Source organism: Carettochelys insculpta, chromosome 8, assembly GCF_033958435.1.
Source record: "Carettochelys insculpta isolate YL-2023 chromosome 8, ASM3395843v1, whole genome shotgun sequence".
In the NCBI taxonomy this organism is placed as follows: Eukaryota; Metazoa; Chordata; order Testudines; family Carettochelyidae; genus Carettochelys; species Carettochelys insculpta.
The window spans coordinates 37147361-37167405 of NC_134144.1; the positions used below are offsets into that span (position 1 = coordinate 37147361).

Genomic DNA, 20045 nt, shown 5'->3' on the forward strand with positions numbered 1-20045 from the left:
CCAGTCTTTTTTGAAAAGTGTAGCTTTCTTCTGAGTCATTCCCAGTAGCATAGCTTTTTTTGAAGTGCCTAAACGCTGTAGGTCTTAGAATCCCAGTGTTCTTACGGTGCATATTGCATTTATATCCAACTGGAATAGAATGATTTTGTTGATTTTATTAAAATTCTCCCAAACCATTTCAAAACAAACAAACTACAAGTACACAATAGGTCTGTGCATGTGTGTACACACATGGGAATTTATAGTTTTTATAAAATAAACAGATCCATTGTCATCCTGGAATTTCTTCAGCTGTTTTCCTACCAATGTTGTCTTGTCAAGTAAACCATTTGAAGACCGACACCCAAAACACAGAAGTGTTTCCTCAAGCAATGAAGGGCAAACTGACCTGTTAGATGATCTAATCTTTCCTGAAATCTCTGTGATACTCTAAAAGTTACTAGAAATGTACATTTTCTGACAAAATAAACAAAATATAAATTAACACGTGCCATTTCCTGTGTACATAACCACACACAAAAATTCCCTATTTACTTAACATTCTTGAAGTTACACCGTCATTCCCTAAAAATTCCTTATACAACCTTAATTCTGCCCTATCTGCATATCCTTCAATTAAATGATATTTAATATTTTGCCACTTAGTGTTCTTTTAATAGTTTCCTGGATGTTCTATCCAACTAAGAGAGAGAGAGAGAGAGATGAAAAACAAGCCACATGTGACTGTGCCCCATTCAGAAACTCAATTCTGTGTGGCACGAGTGACATACTGGAAAGCAACGAGTACTGAGTACTTTTAGTAGCAAGCCACTAGCATGCTCTTCTGGGCATAACACGAACTGCCAAATCTGAACAGATTTTCATGAGAACATCAACAGAACCCTGTCTGACTCCAACACTATCTTCCTGTCAACTTCCAAAATCATACCCAAAACAATGGAGACACTAGTCTTGCCAAAAAAAAAAAAAAAAAAAAAGGCTTTAACAACCTTTATATGGGAGTTACAGCTTCAAACTTTAAAGGAAATATTTATCTTCGATAGAAATCGTTTCTTCCTTGTCCCTGCTAATACAGAATTTCTCCCCCCTTCCCAACCTTCCAAAAGCACAGATGGCGCAAAGCTTAGGAAAGGAGAGGAAGTCCTCAAATAAAAACTGCTGCTTCAGACTTCAAAATATACCTGCTTTAAAGTTCTTTATTTTCTAGCCCTGAATTTCTAGAAGCCACATTTTTGGTTATGGACAAAAATGGTTGAGAACCACTGATGAAGAAGACAAAGAAGTTACGATCCCCAATTCAGAAAGATGCACATATAACAGGACAAAAGGTGAACAGAAACAATGGGAAGAGTTAAGGAAAGGGAAGACATGGGTTACATAAACAAGAACATATGCTACCTATTATCAGTTATATACACAGCAGGAAACTTTTCCTCCAAGTATCTCTGCATGTAGAGGCCCAAGACTGCAAGGTGCTGGTGACGCTCAACCACACATTTAAATGAGGTAGCCTGCAGATTAGGGATGTCATTTAAGGCTTTTAAGATTTTTGGTAAATTATTTGCTGTCTTAGAGATGACTGCCAAAGAGACAGATCAATTCATCAAACAGGCAGGGGTACACACCACCCCCATCCATTATACACAATATAATTTATTACCTTTCTTCTTTGTCCAAAGTTTTCTTCTCCGCAGGACTAATCTTTTTCGGTGGCACAGGAGGAGTCACTTTTCTGCATATCTCTTCGATGATACGTTTATTCAATCTGCTTTGTACAGCAGCTTTCAATAAAATTCTTTCTACTGCTGTCATCCCATCACCATGAGAATATTTAGGAATTTCTGGTTGGATTAAAACTTCCATATCATCCAACCATGGAGGATAGTAAGAGTTTTGTTTTCCTGAGAGTTTGTGATGAAGTTTGATTAGCAGGGACAATATGCTTTCTTTGATTTCCAGAATGGCTGTAGTTAGCTGTGGTGTTGCACCAGGTGCTGACCATTTCATTGATGTCTTGGGACGAACTGCCTGACTTGCTTCACTACTATTGCGATTGATAATTTCCTGAAATTTCTTTCTGCGTTCTGCAACCAAGCTGAACACTTGAGCTGTTCCTGAGTTCTTAAAAAAGGAAAAAGTTATTTGTAGTGGATTAATAAAACCTATAGGCAACCCTATAGGCAACATCTTTTCAGTTCCAACAGACCGCTAATGAAAAGACAGTGAAGCCATTCCTATGCCTTCAATTTCTCTTCCCAAGCAATTATTAGTTATTCTGCCTGTTTTAAAAATATTTTTATATTCGAAATACTCTGAATGCCTAACATTTATTCATACATATTGTTTATACTTACAGATATAAAATCCCAGGCATGAAAACTGAAAGTATTTACATATTTGTACACACACACACACACACACACAAAAATATATCTAATTACATATTACTTGAACAGCAAATATTCAATTTCATATATAACATTAATATTCTGATCTCATCAGGAGCTGTTGAATGATCTATAGAGAATCAGGATATTTTAAAGTTCCTACAGTGTTATGCTAACATACAAAAATACCTGCCATATAAACTATATTCATTGCTGTAACTCTTTAATCTGGTACTTTTATGTAAAAATAAAGAGAGACTAGAGTATCTACTGGTTATAATTAATTTGTGATTCCACTTCTTAAAAACTAATTTTGCTTCCACAAAAATAAACCAATTTGCCATTAATCATTTCAAATCCACCTTCTACATCACACCAATAGATTAAGATTATTCAGATTAGAAGCTAGATATTATTATATGTTAGTAACATTAGTATGCCATCTGCAGTGGCAAAACAAAAACAAACAAAAAATGCACATACATAAAATGAGCCCATATTTGCTCCAGTAGTAGGCTAGCAATATAAACATTAAATATCTTTGATAAATGAGAAATATTTTAAAAACCACATTAGGCCAAATTCTAAGTCACTTAAGTCTATTAGTCTATTATTTAAAAATGAGAGGCTGACAAAATGCATGGGTAGTTGCAAAAAGTCTCAAATTAATGGACTGCACTGGAAGTTATGGTGATCACAGATGAAGCCACGTTGCTAGTTAAGGGCATCAGAACACAAACTGCACACCAATCTACCTCTCTCTGAAGGCTCTTAGGCCGCCTTGGACTCTGGTAGGTTGCAAAAGAGGGGAAAGAGAGGGTGGAATTAAAAATGGTTGTTTAGAAAAGGATTTGATTTAAAATAACGTCTATACATTAGGAATAATCCAGCCACAGAAATAACGTGGTGGTACTGGTGAAGAAAACACTCCTGAGAAATTTATAAATCTAATCAATATTACGGTAAGTTAAATGGTCTTCAAAAAATCCATACGTTAGTTATATCTTCCTGCAACTAATACAAAAAGGGAGGGTGGGTGGAACCTTAGGATGTCTTTACACTTACTTGGGAAGAAGCTAAGCCATCAGAGCTGGTACTTGCAGGTGGTTCTCTCTTCACTTCTGGAGCTGTTTCTGGCACTCTCACTCGAACATAGTTAATAAAGTGACGCATGTTAGACACCAGATTACTACCTGGAAACCAACTGTCATGGCAGCGTTCATGTCCACCTATAGAATCCTAAATAGCCATGAAAACAAAATCAATGGAAAAAAACTGTGTGTAAACTATATTTTATATGCTTGCTAGATATTTATTTTATCAACTGTGATAAACAATGGCACCAAAGCTGATTATCATCTCTGCAGTAAAAATTATACAGATCTTCAAAAAATGTTAGAGACAGACTAGTAACTACCCACTGGACTTGAAACTCAAAAAATATACAAAGATTACATTTTGTTAAAATATAAGCATATATGGAGAGAGAGAGCGAGAACACAAGCATAAGGAGGAAAGGAATTCTACAGGGTAGTACAAAATTATATGAATTAAGAGTAATGGGGTAAAATTTCTAAAGTTGAGCTCTATTATAGGGTAAATAAACTTCTAAGGAGAATAGCAGAAGTCCAGCTGATGAATCATATAAACATAACTGGATAAAAGCAGTGAAAAAAATATTGTAAGGAAAAAATCTTGCACTGGTTACAAACACAGACTAGCTGACTTACACAGAACCACAGATATTCAAGACCTATTTACCCAGGTTCTTACACTAGATGGAAAAGGTAAGGTGAAATTCACTAGCTTTCTTCAAAATAATAGTATATCACTGCCTTCTAATGCTTTTAATTTTGACAAGAAATTAATACTCTGTGTCAAACAGTCTTTCATTATGCTGACATTATATAGTTTTATCAAATACTGTATATTTCACTGGTGTTACAGATATTGTTATCTACAGTTCAATGATCTCAGTATTTTCAATGCTGATAGTTACTTAGGTAAGGGACAAAGACTTCTTCAAAGGCTGCTATGATTTCTATAGGAGAATTTCTCCCTTAAACCCACTAAATTGGATTTTGTTTTCAAATTTGTTCTAAATAGGTTGTTCAACTGTATGAAAATTGCTAGATTGTTTAAGATAACTGTTGTTCTGGAACAGGAATGCTGTCAAGTAAATATGAGGAATGGTAACTTCCTCTCCTCCTTCACCACCGTATCACCATTTCGAAAATAGTTTTTTAATATTAGTGTTTCTGTCCTAGCTGCTTTCTTCTTTTGCACATAGAAATATAGAATACTAGGACTGGAAGGGACCTCGAGAGGCCATCGAGAACAGCCCCCTGCCCTAATGGCAGTAACAAGTACTGTCTAAACCAACCCTGATAAGACATCTATCTAACCTGTTCTTAAATATCTCCAGCAATGGAGATTCCACAACCTCCCTTGGCAATTTATTCCACTGTCTGACCACCCTGACAGTTAGGAACTTTTTCCTAATGTCCAACCTAAACCTCCCTTGCTGAAGTTTAAGTCCATTGCCTCTTGTTCTATCCTCAGAGGCCAGAAAGAACAAGTCCTTATGACACCCTTTTAGATACCTGAAAACCGCTATCATGTCCCCCCTCAATCTTCTATTTTCCAAACTAAACAAGCCCAGTTCTTTCAGTCTTTCTTCATAGGTCACATTCTCTAGACCTTTAATCATTCTTGTCACTCTTTTCTGGACGCTCTCTAATTTCTCCACATCTTTCTTGAACTGCGGTGCCCAGAACCGGACACAATACTCCTGCTGAGGCCTAACCAACACTGAGTAAAGTGGAAGGATGACTTCTCGTGTCCTGTTCACAACACACCTGTTAATGCATCCCAGAATCACGTTTGCTTTTTTTGCAACAGCATCAAACTGTTGACTCATATTTAGCTTGTGGTCCACTGTAACCCCTAGATCCCTTTCTGCTGTAGTCATTCCTAGACAGTCTCTCTCCATTCTACATGTGTGAAACTGACTGTTCCTTCCCAAGTGGAGCACTTTGCATTTGTCCTTATTAAAGTTCATCCTGTTTATCTCAAACCATTTCTCCAATTTATCCAGATCATTTTGAATTATGATCCTATCCTCCAAAGTAGTTGCAACCCCTCCCAGCTTGGTATCATCTGCAAACGTAATAAGTGTACTTTCTATGCCAACATCTAAATCATTGATGAAGACATTGAACAGAACCGGCCCCAAAACGGACGCCTGCAGAACCCCACTTGTTATACTTTTCCAGCAGGATTGAGAACCATTAAGAATTACTCTCTGAGTATGGTTATCCAGCCAGTTATGCACCCACCTTATAGTAGCCTCATCTAAATTGTATTTGCCTAGTTTTTTAAAAAGAATATCATGCAAGACCGTACCAAATGCTTTACTAAAATCTAGGTATACCACATCTACCGCTTCTCCCCATCCACAAAGCTCGTTATCCTATCAAAGAAAGCTATCAGATTGGTTTGACATGATTTGTTCTTTACAAATCCATGCTGGCTGTTCCCTACCACCTTCCAAGTGCTTGCAGATGATTTCTTTAATTACCTGCTCCATTATCTTTCCTGGCACTGAAGTTAAGCTGACTGGCCTGTCGCTTCCTGGGTTATTCTTATTCCCCTTCCTATAGATGGGCACTATATTTGCCCTTTTCCAGTCTTCTGAAATCTCTCCTGTCTCCCATGATTTTCCAAAGATGACAGATGAAGGCTCAGATACCTCCTCTATCAGCTCCTTGAGTATTCTAGGAAGCATTTCATCAGGCCCTGGTGACTTGCAGACATCTAATTTTTCTAAGTGATCTTTAACTTGTTCTTTTATTTCAACTGCCAACCCTACCCCTTTCCCACTAGCATTCACTATGTTAGGCAATCCTTCACCAGACTTCTCAGTGAAGACCAAAACAAAGAAGTCATTAAGCATCTCTGCCATTTCCAAGTTCCCTGTTACTGTTTCTCCCTCCTCACTGAGCAATGGCCCTACCCTGTCCCTGGTCTTCCTCTTGTTTCTAATGTATTTATAAAAAGCCTTCTTGTTTCCCTTTATGCCTGTAGTTAGTCTGAGCTCATTTTGTGCCTTAGCCTTTCTAAATCTTGCTCCTGCATTCATGTATTGTTTGCCTATATTCATCCTTTGTAATCTGTCCTTATTTCCATTTTTTCTATGACTCCTTTTTCATTTTGAGATCATGCAAGATCTCCTGGTTAAGCCAAGGCGGTCTTTTGCCATATTTTCTATCTTTCCTACACAGCGGAATAGCTTGCTTTTGGGCCCTTAATAATGTCCCTTTGAAAAACTGCCAACTCTCCTCAGCCGTTTTTCCCCCTCAGTTTTGCTTCCCATGGGACCTTACCTACCAGCAACATGAGCTTTCTTATTAGGCTATACAAAATAAAGCTATACTTCATTTATTTTTTGTTTGTGTATTAGATTAAGATAATAGAAATATGGTTCTAGGAATAAAATTTATTAGATGAACTCAACAAAAATATTTCAGACTTTTGCTGCCTTTATGTAACAGCTGGAGCCAAATTCTGCTCTCAGATATTTATAGATTTTAAAGGCAGAAAGACCACTGAGGTAATCTAGCTCGACAACCTAAGCAACACAAGCCACAGAATCACACCTAATAAATTGCTGTATCAGTCCCAGTAACTTGTCGTTAAACTTCAGTCTGTCTTCAAGACAAACAACCAATCTTGATTTAAAGATTTCAGGTGATCAATAATCCACCTCATTCCTTGGTAAGGCATTTCAATGATATATGAGCCTTAAAGTACTTCACTTCCCATTTGAACATGTCAAGTTTCAAACCTTCAGTCATTTTTAAAAAGGGAATAAATTAATTCTTCTTCCAAAATTCACAGAAAAGGGAGCTTTTACTTTGGTGTGTGATCCTGCATGTTATTCGTTCTGTCCACATGGTATCTCATTGAAGCCAATGGGCTGATCACATGGAATAATAAGATTTGGGTCTTAGTGAATAGTGGCACTGAGAGTTGATATCCTCACTGTAAAGAATCCTCCCAGGTATATGATAATTGATTTTAAAGCTACTAAAAGTAAGGTGTCTCTCCTATGTGTTTCACTGATGACTCTGCACTAGTGTGAAGGTTAATACTGTGCAATTAGATTCCTAGAACACGGAGGATTTTTTGTTTGCTTTTAGTTACTAAACTAATCGCTATGAATTCTCTGAACATCTCATGGTTTAATGGGGCTTGGGTGTATGCAGGTGTGTGCATGCATGTGTGTCTGTACACACACATACACAGACAGGCTTTAAAAACCTTTTTTCTTCATTAAAAAGCCAAACCTTAATAAAAATCTGCCCTGTGATTACAATGAACTTTTGTGAATTCATTTGATAATTTTTGCAATTTATATATTTTCTATCATTTCTGTCATGTGCAAAATTACTGACAGTGGAAAGACTAATAATTTACTTGCCTGCTGTCAACTTCACATATTAGCCGAGAGATAGCTGAAACCTATTCTTTTTTATGTGAGATCTATAATCGGTTCATTTTCTATAACCAACTTCAAGCAATGACCTATTAAATATCTGCAAAAGTCACCTGCGCCACTCATGTTATGACCACAGAATCCACTAGAATTACATAGAACATCCCAGCATATGCACAGTTGGGAAGATCTGGATTTATTTTTTTACAACTGTATGGTACCTTATGATGTTAAAAGACAAACATTAATTTAAAGCAAAAGTTAAACTAAACACTACTGGAGTAATTTTAGTAACTAGCTTTTGTTTATTTTCTCAATAAAATTTTCCCAGGAAATAACCAAATCTTAAGGAAGAGTCTTGAAATCCAAAAAAATCCTGTAAATCTAAATCTCACACTTAAATCCCACTGAAAACGATACAAGTATGGACTGCCCAATTCGGTGTCAGGTCTTTAGATTAGCCTATTAAAATGATATTGTTTTAGAAAGACCTGTTTAAAAGAGGAGGAAGCAAAAGAGAACAAACTGTAAAACCAGATAACTGCAGCAATTTGGCAATGTTTAATCAGTCACATCAATAATAAAGCCACGTAACTGCCTGACCTTGCTGGAACCTGAATTAGAAACAATAACTAGCCTGAAACTGTGCCCTGGTTATATGATACAGTGCTTTAATCCAGACTCCTTAATAAAATTTTTCATTATTAAATTGGTTTTAAAACATGCCTATTATGTCTTAATTTTATTTCTTAAAGCTCATACCTAAATATCTTTCTTATTAAAAGGGAAAAAAGAATGTTATTAATACTTACTTCTTCATCTGACTCCTGCTCTGGTGAATCTTCTAGTCCCAATTCAATCAAATACAAAACCATGCAAAGGACATGTTCTGACAAATTTTGATGATCCATCAATATCTAGAAAAAAAAAGTGTAACAGCGTATGATCATCACAGCATTTTGAGATCTTCCTATGAAAAGTGAAAAGACAACCGTCAAAGAAACTGATGGAAGACATCTGTAACCTAACCTGTAACCTAAACTGAAAGGCAAATAATGTAACCCAAATTTCCTTTTGATGGGGACAAATGAGGATATACGTAAGTTTTGCTGCACTAAAATGAGCCTTTTCCACTTACAAGTGAATGCCCTTCCAAATAGACTTTTCCAGAGAAGGCAGATGTATTTAAGACATCTGCTTGAAAATACCAAACCTCCTTCTTTGCATACTCAGGAGTCATGCCTATTTTGAGAGGAATCCTGAGTGGGAATGTAGGAAAAAAAAGGAGATGGAAGCAATATGCGATATCAGCACTCCCATCGTGCAGTTCTTTCACTAAGAATTTAAAGTTCTGATTTTAAATACAAATTTCTTTCTCTTAGAGTTGTGAAAGCTCTGCCAATGTGAACTGATTGAGCGCTACCCTACTGCATCTACAAGGAATGACAGTCTGATATTGACTGAGATGCTTACTCTGAACCACCACTACGATGCCTTAAGCGCTATTCCCTTTTCTCAAGGGTCAACTCTACAAGGTTTCTAAGACCTCAACCCAATACCCATGGCTCCTGGGAAGTTATTAAAAAAAAAATGGGGGTCTTTAAGTAGGTTTCTCAAGTCCTCCTTACTTCCCCAAAGGAGTCTGCTGGAAGGACCTTCAACTGTAAATAGAGAATGACTGTTTTTCCTTCTCCCCTCTTACAGTTTAGAAACTCCTTCCAACAGAAGCCTAGGATGACTAACAAACTCCTAAAGTTTAAAAAGAAAAGGGGTCAAGGGGGGAAAAAGTGAAAATGAAAACAAAGACAGGCATAGTACCTTACTGTTCAGTACTCAGAAATTTCAGCCTAAAATGAATGGTTAAAGTTAGACAAATCCAAAAGCAAATGAAAACACAAATGAAGTATCAAAGCGTAAGGCCACCCTTAACAAGTGGTGGTCTTTGGATACCAGACTGTTAGGAAACAAATTATACAACAGTGACAAATACAGAGAAATTACAAAACATGAACAGGATCATAAAATAAATTACTAAATACATTTAAATAATGTCCCAAAACTACCAATATTTATGCAAAGATGAAGGTGAGCACTGTAAATAAAGTGTAAGAAACATACTTAATTTTAAATATTCTGATTTTAAGGTGTTAAAATAAAACTAGTTTTTTTCTCATTATTCAGAACTACGACTGTACCTTGTAAAGAAGTGTGAACAGTACAATGTGTAAGGTTTTACAGTGCAAGAGCTTCATGAGACCTTTATAGCTTGGGTGCAGCGGTGTTCGTTTCTTATAGGGAGGCCAGGGATTACCAGGGAATTTTCCACTCTGCTTTAAACTATTGAAATAGACAAAACTAAAATTAAACACTTCACTAATCAAAACTAAAACAGCAGCTCTACTACAGATGCACAAAACCAAAATAAATACATTACTTCTGTCTTTCAGCGCTGACAGTTTCAAAGCAATATTATTTATGTTATAAAAGATTTTGCAGATGTGAATGTACTATCTCCTTTATTGGGAGTCAGTGCCTATGTAAATCCCCTCAAACAATTATGAGAATGAACCTGTACAAATCCACTGGAATGGATTCAAGAAAGTTTGTTTCAATCTTCCAAGGATCGTAAAAGAACAAGTTTGCATAAACATCTTCTCAGTAAAATCTGTTTTTCCATGTGGCTGTAGCGGTAATTTGTGTTAGTATGGACCAAACTTGTGTGTGCCAGAAGACATTTGCCTTTGACTTCTTTAATTCAGACCACTTTGTTTGGGGTACGAAGCATCTGTAATGCCCATTATTTCAATCTGAACTATCTTCAGTGGGAGCTGTGGACAGTTAACAATTTCACTGTAGGTATCTATATTTGCAAATTTTGCCGTTGGTCTTTTACCTGATAAGCTGATAAAAACCAGTGTAACAATGAAGCCAAGATACAAGACAGTTATTTCTGTACCTGGTGTTCTTCGAGGTGTATTGTTCTTATCTATTCCAATGTAGGGGTGTGTGCGTGCATGCTTAGTTGATGGAAATTTTTTCCCCTACACAGTAGCTGTCGGTTGGTGTGGCGCCCCCCCGAAGTGGTAACAATATAACACCTGCCCTGCCCTGCACTCAATTCCTTCTTGCCAGCTACACTGGAAGTGGGGAAAGGCAGGAGGGCTTTGGAACGGACATGAACACCAGTTACAGAAGTAACTGTCTTTTCTTCTTTGAGTGATTGTTCATGTGCATTCCAAAACATGTGAATGCAAGCTGACATCAGGAGGTGGGGTCAGAGCTCCAGAATTACTGCAGGACTGCTCCACCTGCTGCAGCGTCCTTCCTAGTGTGCTACATGATAGCATACTGGGCTGAAAAAGTGTGAATGGAAAATCAGGTGGCTGCCCTACAGATCTCCTGAATAGGGACATGGGGTACGAATGCCGTGGAAGAGGCCTGTGCCCTTGTGGTGAGCCCTGATGTGAGAAGGAAGAACCCTGAAAGCTTGTAGCATTCCTTAACACAAGCCACTATCCAGAAGGAGATCCTCTGGGATGAAACTGGGAGACCCTTTATCCTGTCTGTGACTTTCTGAATAGCTTGTCCTATCTATGTAAAAAGGTAGAGCCCTATAGACATCTAGGATACATAAACTTTGTTCCTTTGTAGTAACATGAGGCTTAGGGTAAAACACAGGTAATGAAATATCCTGGTTGACATGGAAAGAGGAGACTACATTTGGCAGGAAAGCCGGATGGTGTCTCAGTCTAACCTTGCCCTTGTAAAACACAGTACAGTTTGGGTCCACCGTAAGAGCCCGCAGCCCAGGCACCCTTCTAGCCAACACGATGACCACCAAAAAGGCTGTTCTGTAGCTTAAAAACAGCAGGGAGCAAGAAGCAAGTGGTTTGAAAGGGGGTTCCATGAGCTTAGCCAAAACCAAATTGAGGTCCTGGAGGTAAGGGGTCACTACCAGTCGCCTAACCCTCTCCAAGCCTTTCATGAATCTCTTGACTACAGGGTCCAAGAACACTGATGAAGGGCCTGGAACAGGGTGAAAGGCAGAAATAGCCACCAGGTGTACTCTGATGGAGGACAAGGACAGCCCCAACTGGCTCAGGTGCCACAATTAATCCATAATTGAGAGAACTGTGGCTTGCATGGGGGTAATCCCTTCTGGGATGCCTAACACACAAACCTTTTCCACTTCGCCAAGTAAGTGGTCCTCATGGAAAGTTTTCTATTATTTAAAAGCACCTCCCTCCATGGGTCTGAGCAGGAAAGTTCCAATGGCACTCAGCCATGAAGCTTCCATGCTGTGAGGTGAAAGGACAGGAGGCTGGGGTACCGAAGCCACCCCTCCTCCTGCGTCAACTGGTCTGGGTATAATGGGAGTGTTAACTGGCTTGCACGCCAGCAGTCCAACAGAACCCAGTACCAATGCTGCCTGGCCCACCAAAATGACCAAGACCTGGTCCATTCAAATTTCAAGGAGGACCCTGTGGATGAGGGGAACAAGAGGGAACACATACAGCGCTGGGCCTGTCCAAGATCCATCAAACACATCCATCCAGGACCCCAGACTCCAGTTCCAGTAAGTACAAATCGTTTGGCACTCTGCACTGATGTGTGTGGCAAACAGTCCCACCTTGGGATAATCCCAAACTTGGAAAATTGATTGCAACACATCCAGGAGGATGGACCACTTGTGGTTCAGGAAGGACCTGCTGAGGTGGTCCTCTATGGTATTGTGGACCCAGGGGGTAAGTAATGAGGCTGCAGGAGAATTATGTGCTGAATTCAGAACTACTGTAGCCTGAGGGCATCATGACACAGAGGAGAGGAGTGTGCATCTCCCTGTCTGTTGATATAATACATTGCTGTCATGTTGTCTGTACTCAATGACACGCAATGCCCCACTAGGTTGTGCTGAAACATCTCACATACCAACCTGAGTGCCCTGAGCTCTCTCACAATCATTTGAAGCTCAAGGTCTGATGTGCCCCATAGACCTCGAGTCCAGCGCTCCCCCAGATCTGCCCTCCCAACCTAAATTTGATGCATCAGTTATAAGGACAGAGAAGACTGGGGAGTCCCAAATGGCACTCCCACAGACAAGGTCCAAGTGTCCAGCCACCAATGCAGGGTCTGCAACAGCTGCTGCCGCAACATCACTTATTTGTCTATATTGTTTCTCACTGGGTGGTACACCAACTCAAGCCGCAACTGGAGAGGACGTAGACAAAATCTGGCATGTGGCACCACAAATGTACAAGCTGCCACATGTCCCAGAAGCTTCATGTAACAACTGGCTGTAATAGTGGGGAATCTGATCATGTCATCTATGCTGCCAGCCATAGCCTGGAACCTGATTTCTGGCAGGGTGGCCCTGGTGAGCACTAAGTCAAGGAGTGCCCCCGCAAGAACACTATTCTTTGAGGCTACATCTACACTTACGAAAAAAAATTCAAAATGGCCATACTAATGGTCAAATTGAAGAATATTAATGAGGCACTGAAATGAATATTCAGCACCTCATTAGCATGCTGCCGGCCACGGCACTTCAAAAGTGCCACGTTTCCCTCACATGTGGCTCGTCTACACAAGGGTCCTCTTCGAAAGGACCCTGCAAATATCGAAATCCCTTTATTCCTATCAGCTGAGGAAGAGCCTGTGTTTATGAGTATCTGCTCACAAGGGCTTGCTGATCAGCTATGCGCAGCTGTAGTCCTCCAGTTGAATAAACTTTTCTAACATACAAGTCTAACTGTTTCACCTCTTTGTGTTTGGGCGAGGGCTCCTGAAACCCCTGTCTCTCCCTATAGTTGGCTGCATCCATGATCAGGGAGTTGTGAGCAACGTGGGTGAAGAGGTGCTTGTGCTCAGTAGAGGGGACAAAACGCTGTCTTTCATTCTTCCTTGCTGTGGGCTGGGCCGACACCAAGATCTGCCACACAGTCTAAGTGGTCTGGAAGATGGTCTTTATGAAAGGCAACACCACTGTAGTGGAACTCAATGGGAACAGAATATCCATCACTGGGCTGGCCCCACCTTTAACGTCCTCCACCTGCACCCCCAAGCCCTGGGCCACCCCATGGAGTAGCTGCTGGAGGGCCTGGCCATCCTCCAAGACTGGGGAGACAGAAGATAGGCGACCACTTTATCTGGGGATGAGGATAGGACACAGTCGCCTGCAATATGCAGCCCACCTCCATGACTGCCAACAGGTCCAATGCACCTGCCTGTTGATGTGGAAGGAACAGCTGACACGCCTGCTTATGTGACATCAAGCCCCGCACATGATTGGCACCATGGTGTTTGGCACCAAAGGAAAAGGTGACAAAAATCACAGGAGCTGATGACGGTATTGGCACCAAGGGAGTTGACACTGCAGAGACCAACAGTGCCAATGAGAACTCTTCCCAAGACCATCCCATGGAGGGGCTCCCAGCGGGGCTGAGGTGCCGAATGTGGTACTGGGGGAGCTCACGACAGTGACACCAGCAGCGGGGCCTGGGACTGAAGCCAGATGAACTGCCTCTGGCTCTCATAAAAACCTTGCAAGGTCCAAAATGGCCACTGCAGTGCCAGCTGCCATTTCTGTGTCCACTGGTCCAGCACAGAGCCTCAACCCCATCAGGAGAAGGAGTGAGCACTCCTACTCCTGCCAGAGCTGGGAAAATAGGAGCTGGACTCTGACTCAGATGCCTCTGAAGACGACCAAGGTGGTGCCTGTCCCAAGAGCGCCTGTGTCCGCACCGGCTGACACAGTGCTTGCACCAACACTGTAGTCACTGGCGGGGCCAGGGACATAGGTGATGTGCCATCATGGCAGGCTTGCCTGGGGACAGAGGATGACTTGACACTTGCCTCGGGGACATGGTTCTCCTTGACAGCGAGACGGGTGCCATGATTTGGAGGAGGCTCTGTGTTGCTCTGAATGCCTGCGGCATCAATAGTAGCTCCTCGGAGCGGGGACTGGACCTCCTGATTGGTGTCAATTCCCAGACCTCTGAGGTATGACTGTGGCCCGACTCCCCTGCTGGCATCTGAGAGTTCTCTCTCCACTTCGATGTCATGATAGAATGGCCCCTGTTGTGCCTTTTCTTTTTGTGAGGCTCTGGGGACTGAGAGTTCTCCCCCCCGAGAGGCAGAGGTGCTGGCCTTTCACCATGACGCCAGGTTCCCTTTTCTTTTGTTCAGGCCGTGGCCAAGCTTGATGCCGGTGCACCCCACACCAAAGAGGATGGGGACTTCTCGGGCTGGACAGCTGCCTCCATCAGCTGAGCCCTGTCCTTCAAGGTCCTGGGTTTATAGGTCTTAAAAATCAGGCAGTGGTCCCACTGGTGGCTGTCGCCCAAACACTTCAAGCAGGCAGAGTGTGGGTTAAATAAATTAAATTAAATTAAATAATTGGAGATACACATCTCCTTGAACTGGAAGGGACCTTGGAAGGTCATCTAGTCCAGTCTCCTGCTCTCTTGGCAGGACTAAACACCATCCCTGACATCTATTTGCCCCTATCCCTAAATGGCCTCCTCAAGGATTGAACTCACAAGCCTGGGTTTAGCAGGCCACTGCTCAAACCACTGAGCTATCCCTCCCTCCTTCAGTGTGCACTTCCCACAGTCGAAGCAGAATTTGAATCCTGGTGACCTCGGCATGCCCTGGTGCCAAGGCTTCGAGGATGGGGAGCGACCTACTTACTTGGGGCCAACAAACTACTTTGCTAAGAAGAACAGAACTATTTAAAAAAACCAAAAAAAACTATCACGTAGCACTTAAAAGACTAATAAGACTGCTTTTTTGTTTTGTTAAGATACAGACTTACACGGATACCCTTCTGTTACTATTAACTATTTAAACTATTAACATCTAATTAGAAACTATTTACAGAGAAGATCTGAGGGCTGTCAGCTGACTGATAAGATTGTTCCCACAAGCAAAGGGGAGTTCCAGCAATGGACAACAGCAAGAAAGAACTGAGTGGGGGGCAGGTGAGCGGTACCTATACTGGGCACTATATCAGCACCACAACAAGTGGTGCCACACTGACCTGACAGCTAATGGCTACAGGTAAAAACCTTCCAGCAACTGGGCATGCGCGCACACACCCACATTGGAATGCATGTGAATGATCACTCCAAGAAGAAACAATGTTTCCATATTGCACAAATTATATCTGTTAAATATTGCATAAACATCAATTATTCAGGATACGCTAGTGTATGGGCCAACTCCTCTGACCCAGTTATTCCTCACAAAATTGTGAGTCTTGATGCTTGAGTCAAATACATACACATCTAAAGACACAATGATACATCAGAATATTTTTTTTAAAAACCTAGACAAAAGGAAACGTACGACTATTTTGTATAATGATTTAATACACAGTGTATATTTAACATCTTGTTAAAATAATTTATTCCTTACCATATTCCTTACAATGCTGGGCAACCTGCAGCTGGAATGACTGGAAATCCACCTGCCGGCCGTGCACCCTGTCTTCCCCACACCTCCATGCGCCTGTTGCGCACTGGGGCACAGGAGCCCTGCACCTCCTGTTCCTCCCTCCTAGCACTTTTGGAGCACCATGATTTGTCCTCCATCCCCGCTCCTCCCACTTCCTCCCTGTTCAACCTCTGGGACAAGATCTGCAACCAAAATAGTGAGAAGAGCCATTTTTTCCAAATTTGGTTACAAAATCAATACTGCAAGAGCCCCAGTGCATGTGAATATGAGACAGTCCTTAACAAGAGTCAACAACCTTTCTGAGGCAGAGAGCCAAAATTTGACCTTTTGACCTCTATGTGTGGGCCAAGTACCAGTGATACTTTTTTGAAGTCACTAATAGTCCTACTTACAACAGCTTCATTAATAAATAAATTAAGGTGCAGAGCTTTACCATTTAGCTGTGGCTGGTGACAGGTGGGAGAGCCCTGGTGTGCAGAAGTGGGGGTGGCATAATAGCAGAGGTGGGGGAACTGGGCAGCCCTGGGGAAGAAGGACCCCCAAACTCCTTGCTGGAATTAGGATGCCTGACTGAAGGATGATGGTAGTGACCAGTGAGGTAGCAAGACAGGACAGAAATGGAAAGCAAGAGGGCTCAGCCCTCATCCCAGACACTGAACAGAGGCCATAGCAGATGGCAAGAGGGGGATAGAGGAGCTTAGTCCCTATCCCCAGGGGAGGTAGAGGCAGATGGCACAGGCAGAGGGGGCAGAGAGGCTCAGCTCGTGTCCCCCAGGGGACACAGAGTTTCCTCAAGGTCAAAAGGAAGAGGTAAGTTAGCTGAAAACTTGCCATGGTGGGGCAAGGAGCCAGGCTGGGGAGGGGACCAGCATGCCCTTATTTGGCTGCAGCAGGTAGGTCAGTCCTCCAAGGAGCCGGACAGCAGGAATGGTGTCAGCAGAGGACGCCTGAGCTACCCTGAGCCAGCCCTAGGAGGTGGGTGGTGCTGCCCAGCTGTAATGACTGCCAAATTTAGCTGAGCTCCACAGGTTGGGGCTCAGGCATTCAGCACAGCTGGGAATTGGAGGGAGCAGATTTGTGCAAGTGCTTCCCCTGCAGTCAGGCCACCATGTACTCCTGGAATCTCCGCAGATGGGCCTTGCCCAGGGGGCACTTGTCGCCCATGGCAGAGGCAGGTAGAGGGGCCAGCGGCGGCTGCATGGGAGTCCCCTGTGAAAGACCAGGGCTGCCAATCCCCTCTCCATCTGCTTGTGCCCCTTCCACTTTCCCCTCCCAGCAGACGGATCTGCTGCCTTATCTGGCACGCCTCCCCACTGCTGACCTGCCGCAGCCAGGCGGAGGGAGCAAGATGGCCGGAGCTGGCCTGTGCCATGGAAGACACAAGTGGGTGGGGGAGGGAGGACATAGAACTGCCACTTCTAATGCCCCACCCCCTGGGGCCAGACCACTTTCTCACAGGACCCAAATGGAGTCATTGCAGCTCCAGATGCTGGTTCCCTGCCCTGCCGCCACTGAAACAACAGAACTATCTTCAGTTGGTTTAATGGCTGCATGCCTCCTGCCACCCTGCTGTCCATTAAAGCAACTTAATTTAGTTCTATTGTTTTAGCAGCGGCAGGGCAGGGAGCTGCAGAGGAGTCAGCATCTGCCATCTCAAATGACTTCTTTGAATAGCTGTATGCAGTGCCAGAGCCGCAGGTTGCCAACCCCACTCTGGGAGGTAGAGGGAGGAACAGGCACAGTGCATGAATCAGTGGATTCAGGATGCTCCAAAGGCTTTGGGAGAGAGGGGAAGGAGTAGTAAGTGCAGGGCTTCAGTGCCCCAGTGCAGAAGAGGGGCATGAGGGATGAGACAGAGGAGGGTGCAAGTGGAAGCCAGAGATTGCTCATGCAGCCCACTCACTAATCTTGGTTGCCTGTTGCTGCTATAGAACATCCTCCCTACATCTTTCAGTTTCTTCCCAGAAACCATATCATCTCTCCAGTGCTTACACCTTGTCATTTTTTTCCCTTTGCTACTTTCTCTCTCTGTTGTTGCAGAATTTAATTAGTTGATGGAGTCATGTGACTTTGTTTGAAAGAGAAAGCCAGGAGCAGCATTCTCCGTGTGCCTGCATGTAGACATCAGATATCTGGGGAAGCCTCAGTGAAATGCGTTGCAGTTTTCAAGGTCATACATGAAAGCATGGCTCAAATTTTCTACTGAGACAGTCTCACACCTGTGTGACAGGCACACCTGACAACACAGCAGTCATGGTGGAGAACAATTCAGGCTAAAAAGGGCATACAGCTGCATATCAGAGCAAGAGAAGTCAGGGCAAATACTCGACGTGACTAGCCACTCTGTCACTCAAGCAGTTGCATCTCTACTCTATTTTTAGCACACCAACTCAGTGAGCTAGCATGAATGTGTCTCGAGCTGGGAATCACACTGCCAACTCAAAGCGTTCTCATACCAAATATTTAAAAGGTGAAACGGAGTGAGAGAAAAGGCCCACTAAGAAGAACTGGAGGTCTAGAACAAAATCCTGTCAAAATTCACAAGAGGAGCAGTTTAAACACGAAGCCCACTAAGGAAGTGGGTGGAGAAGGGCATGACTAGGGTTGCCAATGGTATATTCACACAAACCTAGAACACTTGCTCTTGGTCAATCCATCCCCACCCTCCTTCCATCACTCATACTCTCCTACCTTCAACTTGCTTTCACCAGGATGGGCAGGGAGTGCAGGGTGGCAGGGGTGCTGGCTCTGGGCTGGGGCTGAGGGGTTCAAAATGTGGAAGGGGACTCTGAGAGGAGCCTGAGGCAGGGAATTAGGGTGCAAAGGGGATGAGAGCTCTGGGAGGGAGTGTGGCGTCTGCATTCGGGAAGCAGGGCTCAGGGCCGGGGAAGGCGTGTGGGCTCTGGACAGACAGCACTTACCAGACTTCCCTGTAAACTGAGTGCCTGGGCAGCCACTCAGGAAACATTCAGGTTCCTCCCAGCTGATCAACAGAGCTCCCACAGCTGCCAGCATGTGTTTCTACTGGTTGTGCACTTCTGCACAAGCCTTGGTGCACATAACAAAATTTAGTCCACCCATTGATGGAAAAAATTAGAGGGAACATTGGTGCTGAACTTGGGTCACTCCCAGACCCAGCTGGCAGCACAGCAGGGCTAAGGTCTAAGGTTGATATTACTGCATTGCTCAGGAGTGGATTTTCCACAGCCCTGAGCAACGTAGTTATACAGATGTAAGTTCTGTTGTGCAGACAGCAAGCCTCCCATGGCTATCTTGAATACCTGGTATTAAAATGACCATACTGAAATAACAGGCATCACAGAAAGTTGATGGAAGGATGGTAATTAATGGGACACAATAATAACAGAGTCGCTTGTGTTATGTCCATTTATCATTCATATTTGTAATGGCAGAGGCCTCATGTACCCCAGTTAGAGTAAGTACCACTTTGTGCTAAACACTGTACAGACAGATGTGAAGGAGCCATTTTTACCCCAAAGATCTTGTATATCTAAGCAGAAAAGACAAATCAGTGATAAAGACAACATATAAGAAAAGATCACAGGGTACATAACTTTGTTAGTTCCTTTTTAGTCTCCTTTGTACTCCCCCCCACCAAAAAAAACCATCACACTAGTCACATTCCTATCTACCAGACATAGACTGGCTACAGAGCTTGCTTATACACACCAGATGCATTCATTGTA

At 42.6% G+C, this 20045-nt stretch overlaps 1 protein-coding gene across 4 annotated transcripts in view; it reads right to left on the reverse strand.

Moving 5' to 3' along the window:
- UBR3 (ubiquitin protein ligase E3 component n-recognin 3) overlaps window positions 1–20045 on the reverse strand; it is a 189465-nt gene that overhangs the window by 97408 nt on the left and 72012 nt on the right. For 2 of the 4 annotated variants that reach the window (XM_075001016.1, XM_075001017.1), the window contains exons 20-24: window positions 10080–10221; window positions 8697–8801; window positions 3453–3626; window positions 3143–3175; window positions 1661–2121 (exon numbers count right to left, since the gene is read on the reverse strand). In XM_075001016.1, the coding sequence (XP_074857117.1) occupies window positions 1661–2121; window positions 3143–3175; window positions 3453–3626; window positions 8697–8801; window positions 10080–10221 (915 nt within the window). The remainder of the gene's footprint in view (window positions 1–1660; window positions 2122–3142; window positions 3176–3452; window positions 3627–8696; window positions 8802–10079; window positions 10222–20045) is intronic. The other 2 variants (XM_075001019.1, XM_075001018.1) reach the window with 1 other exon arrangement.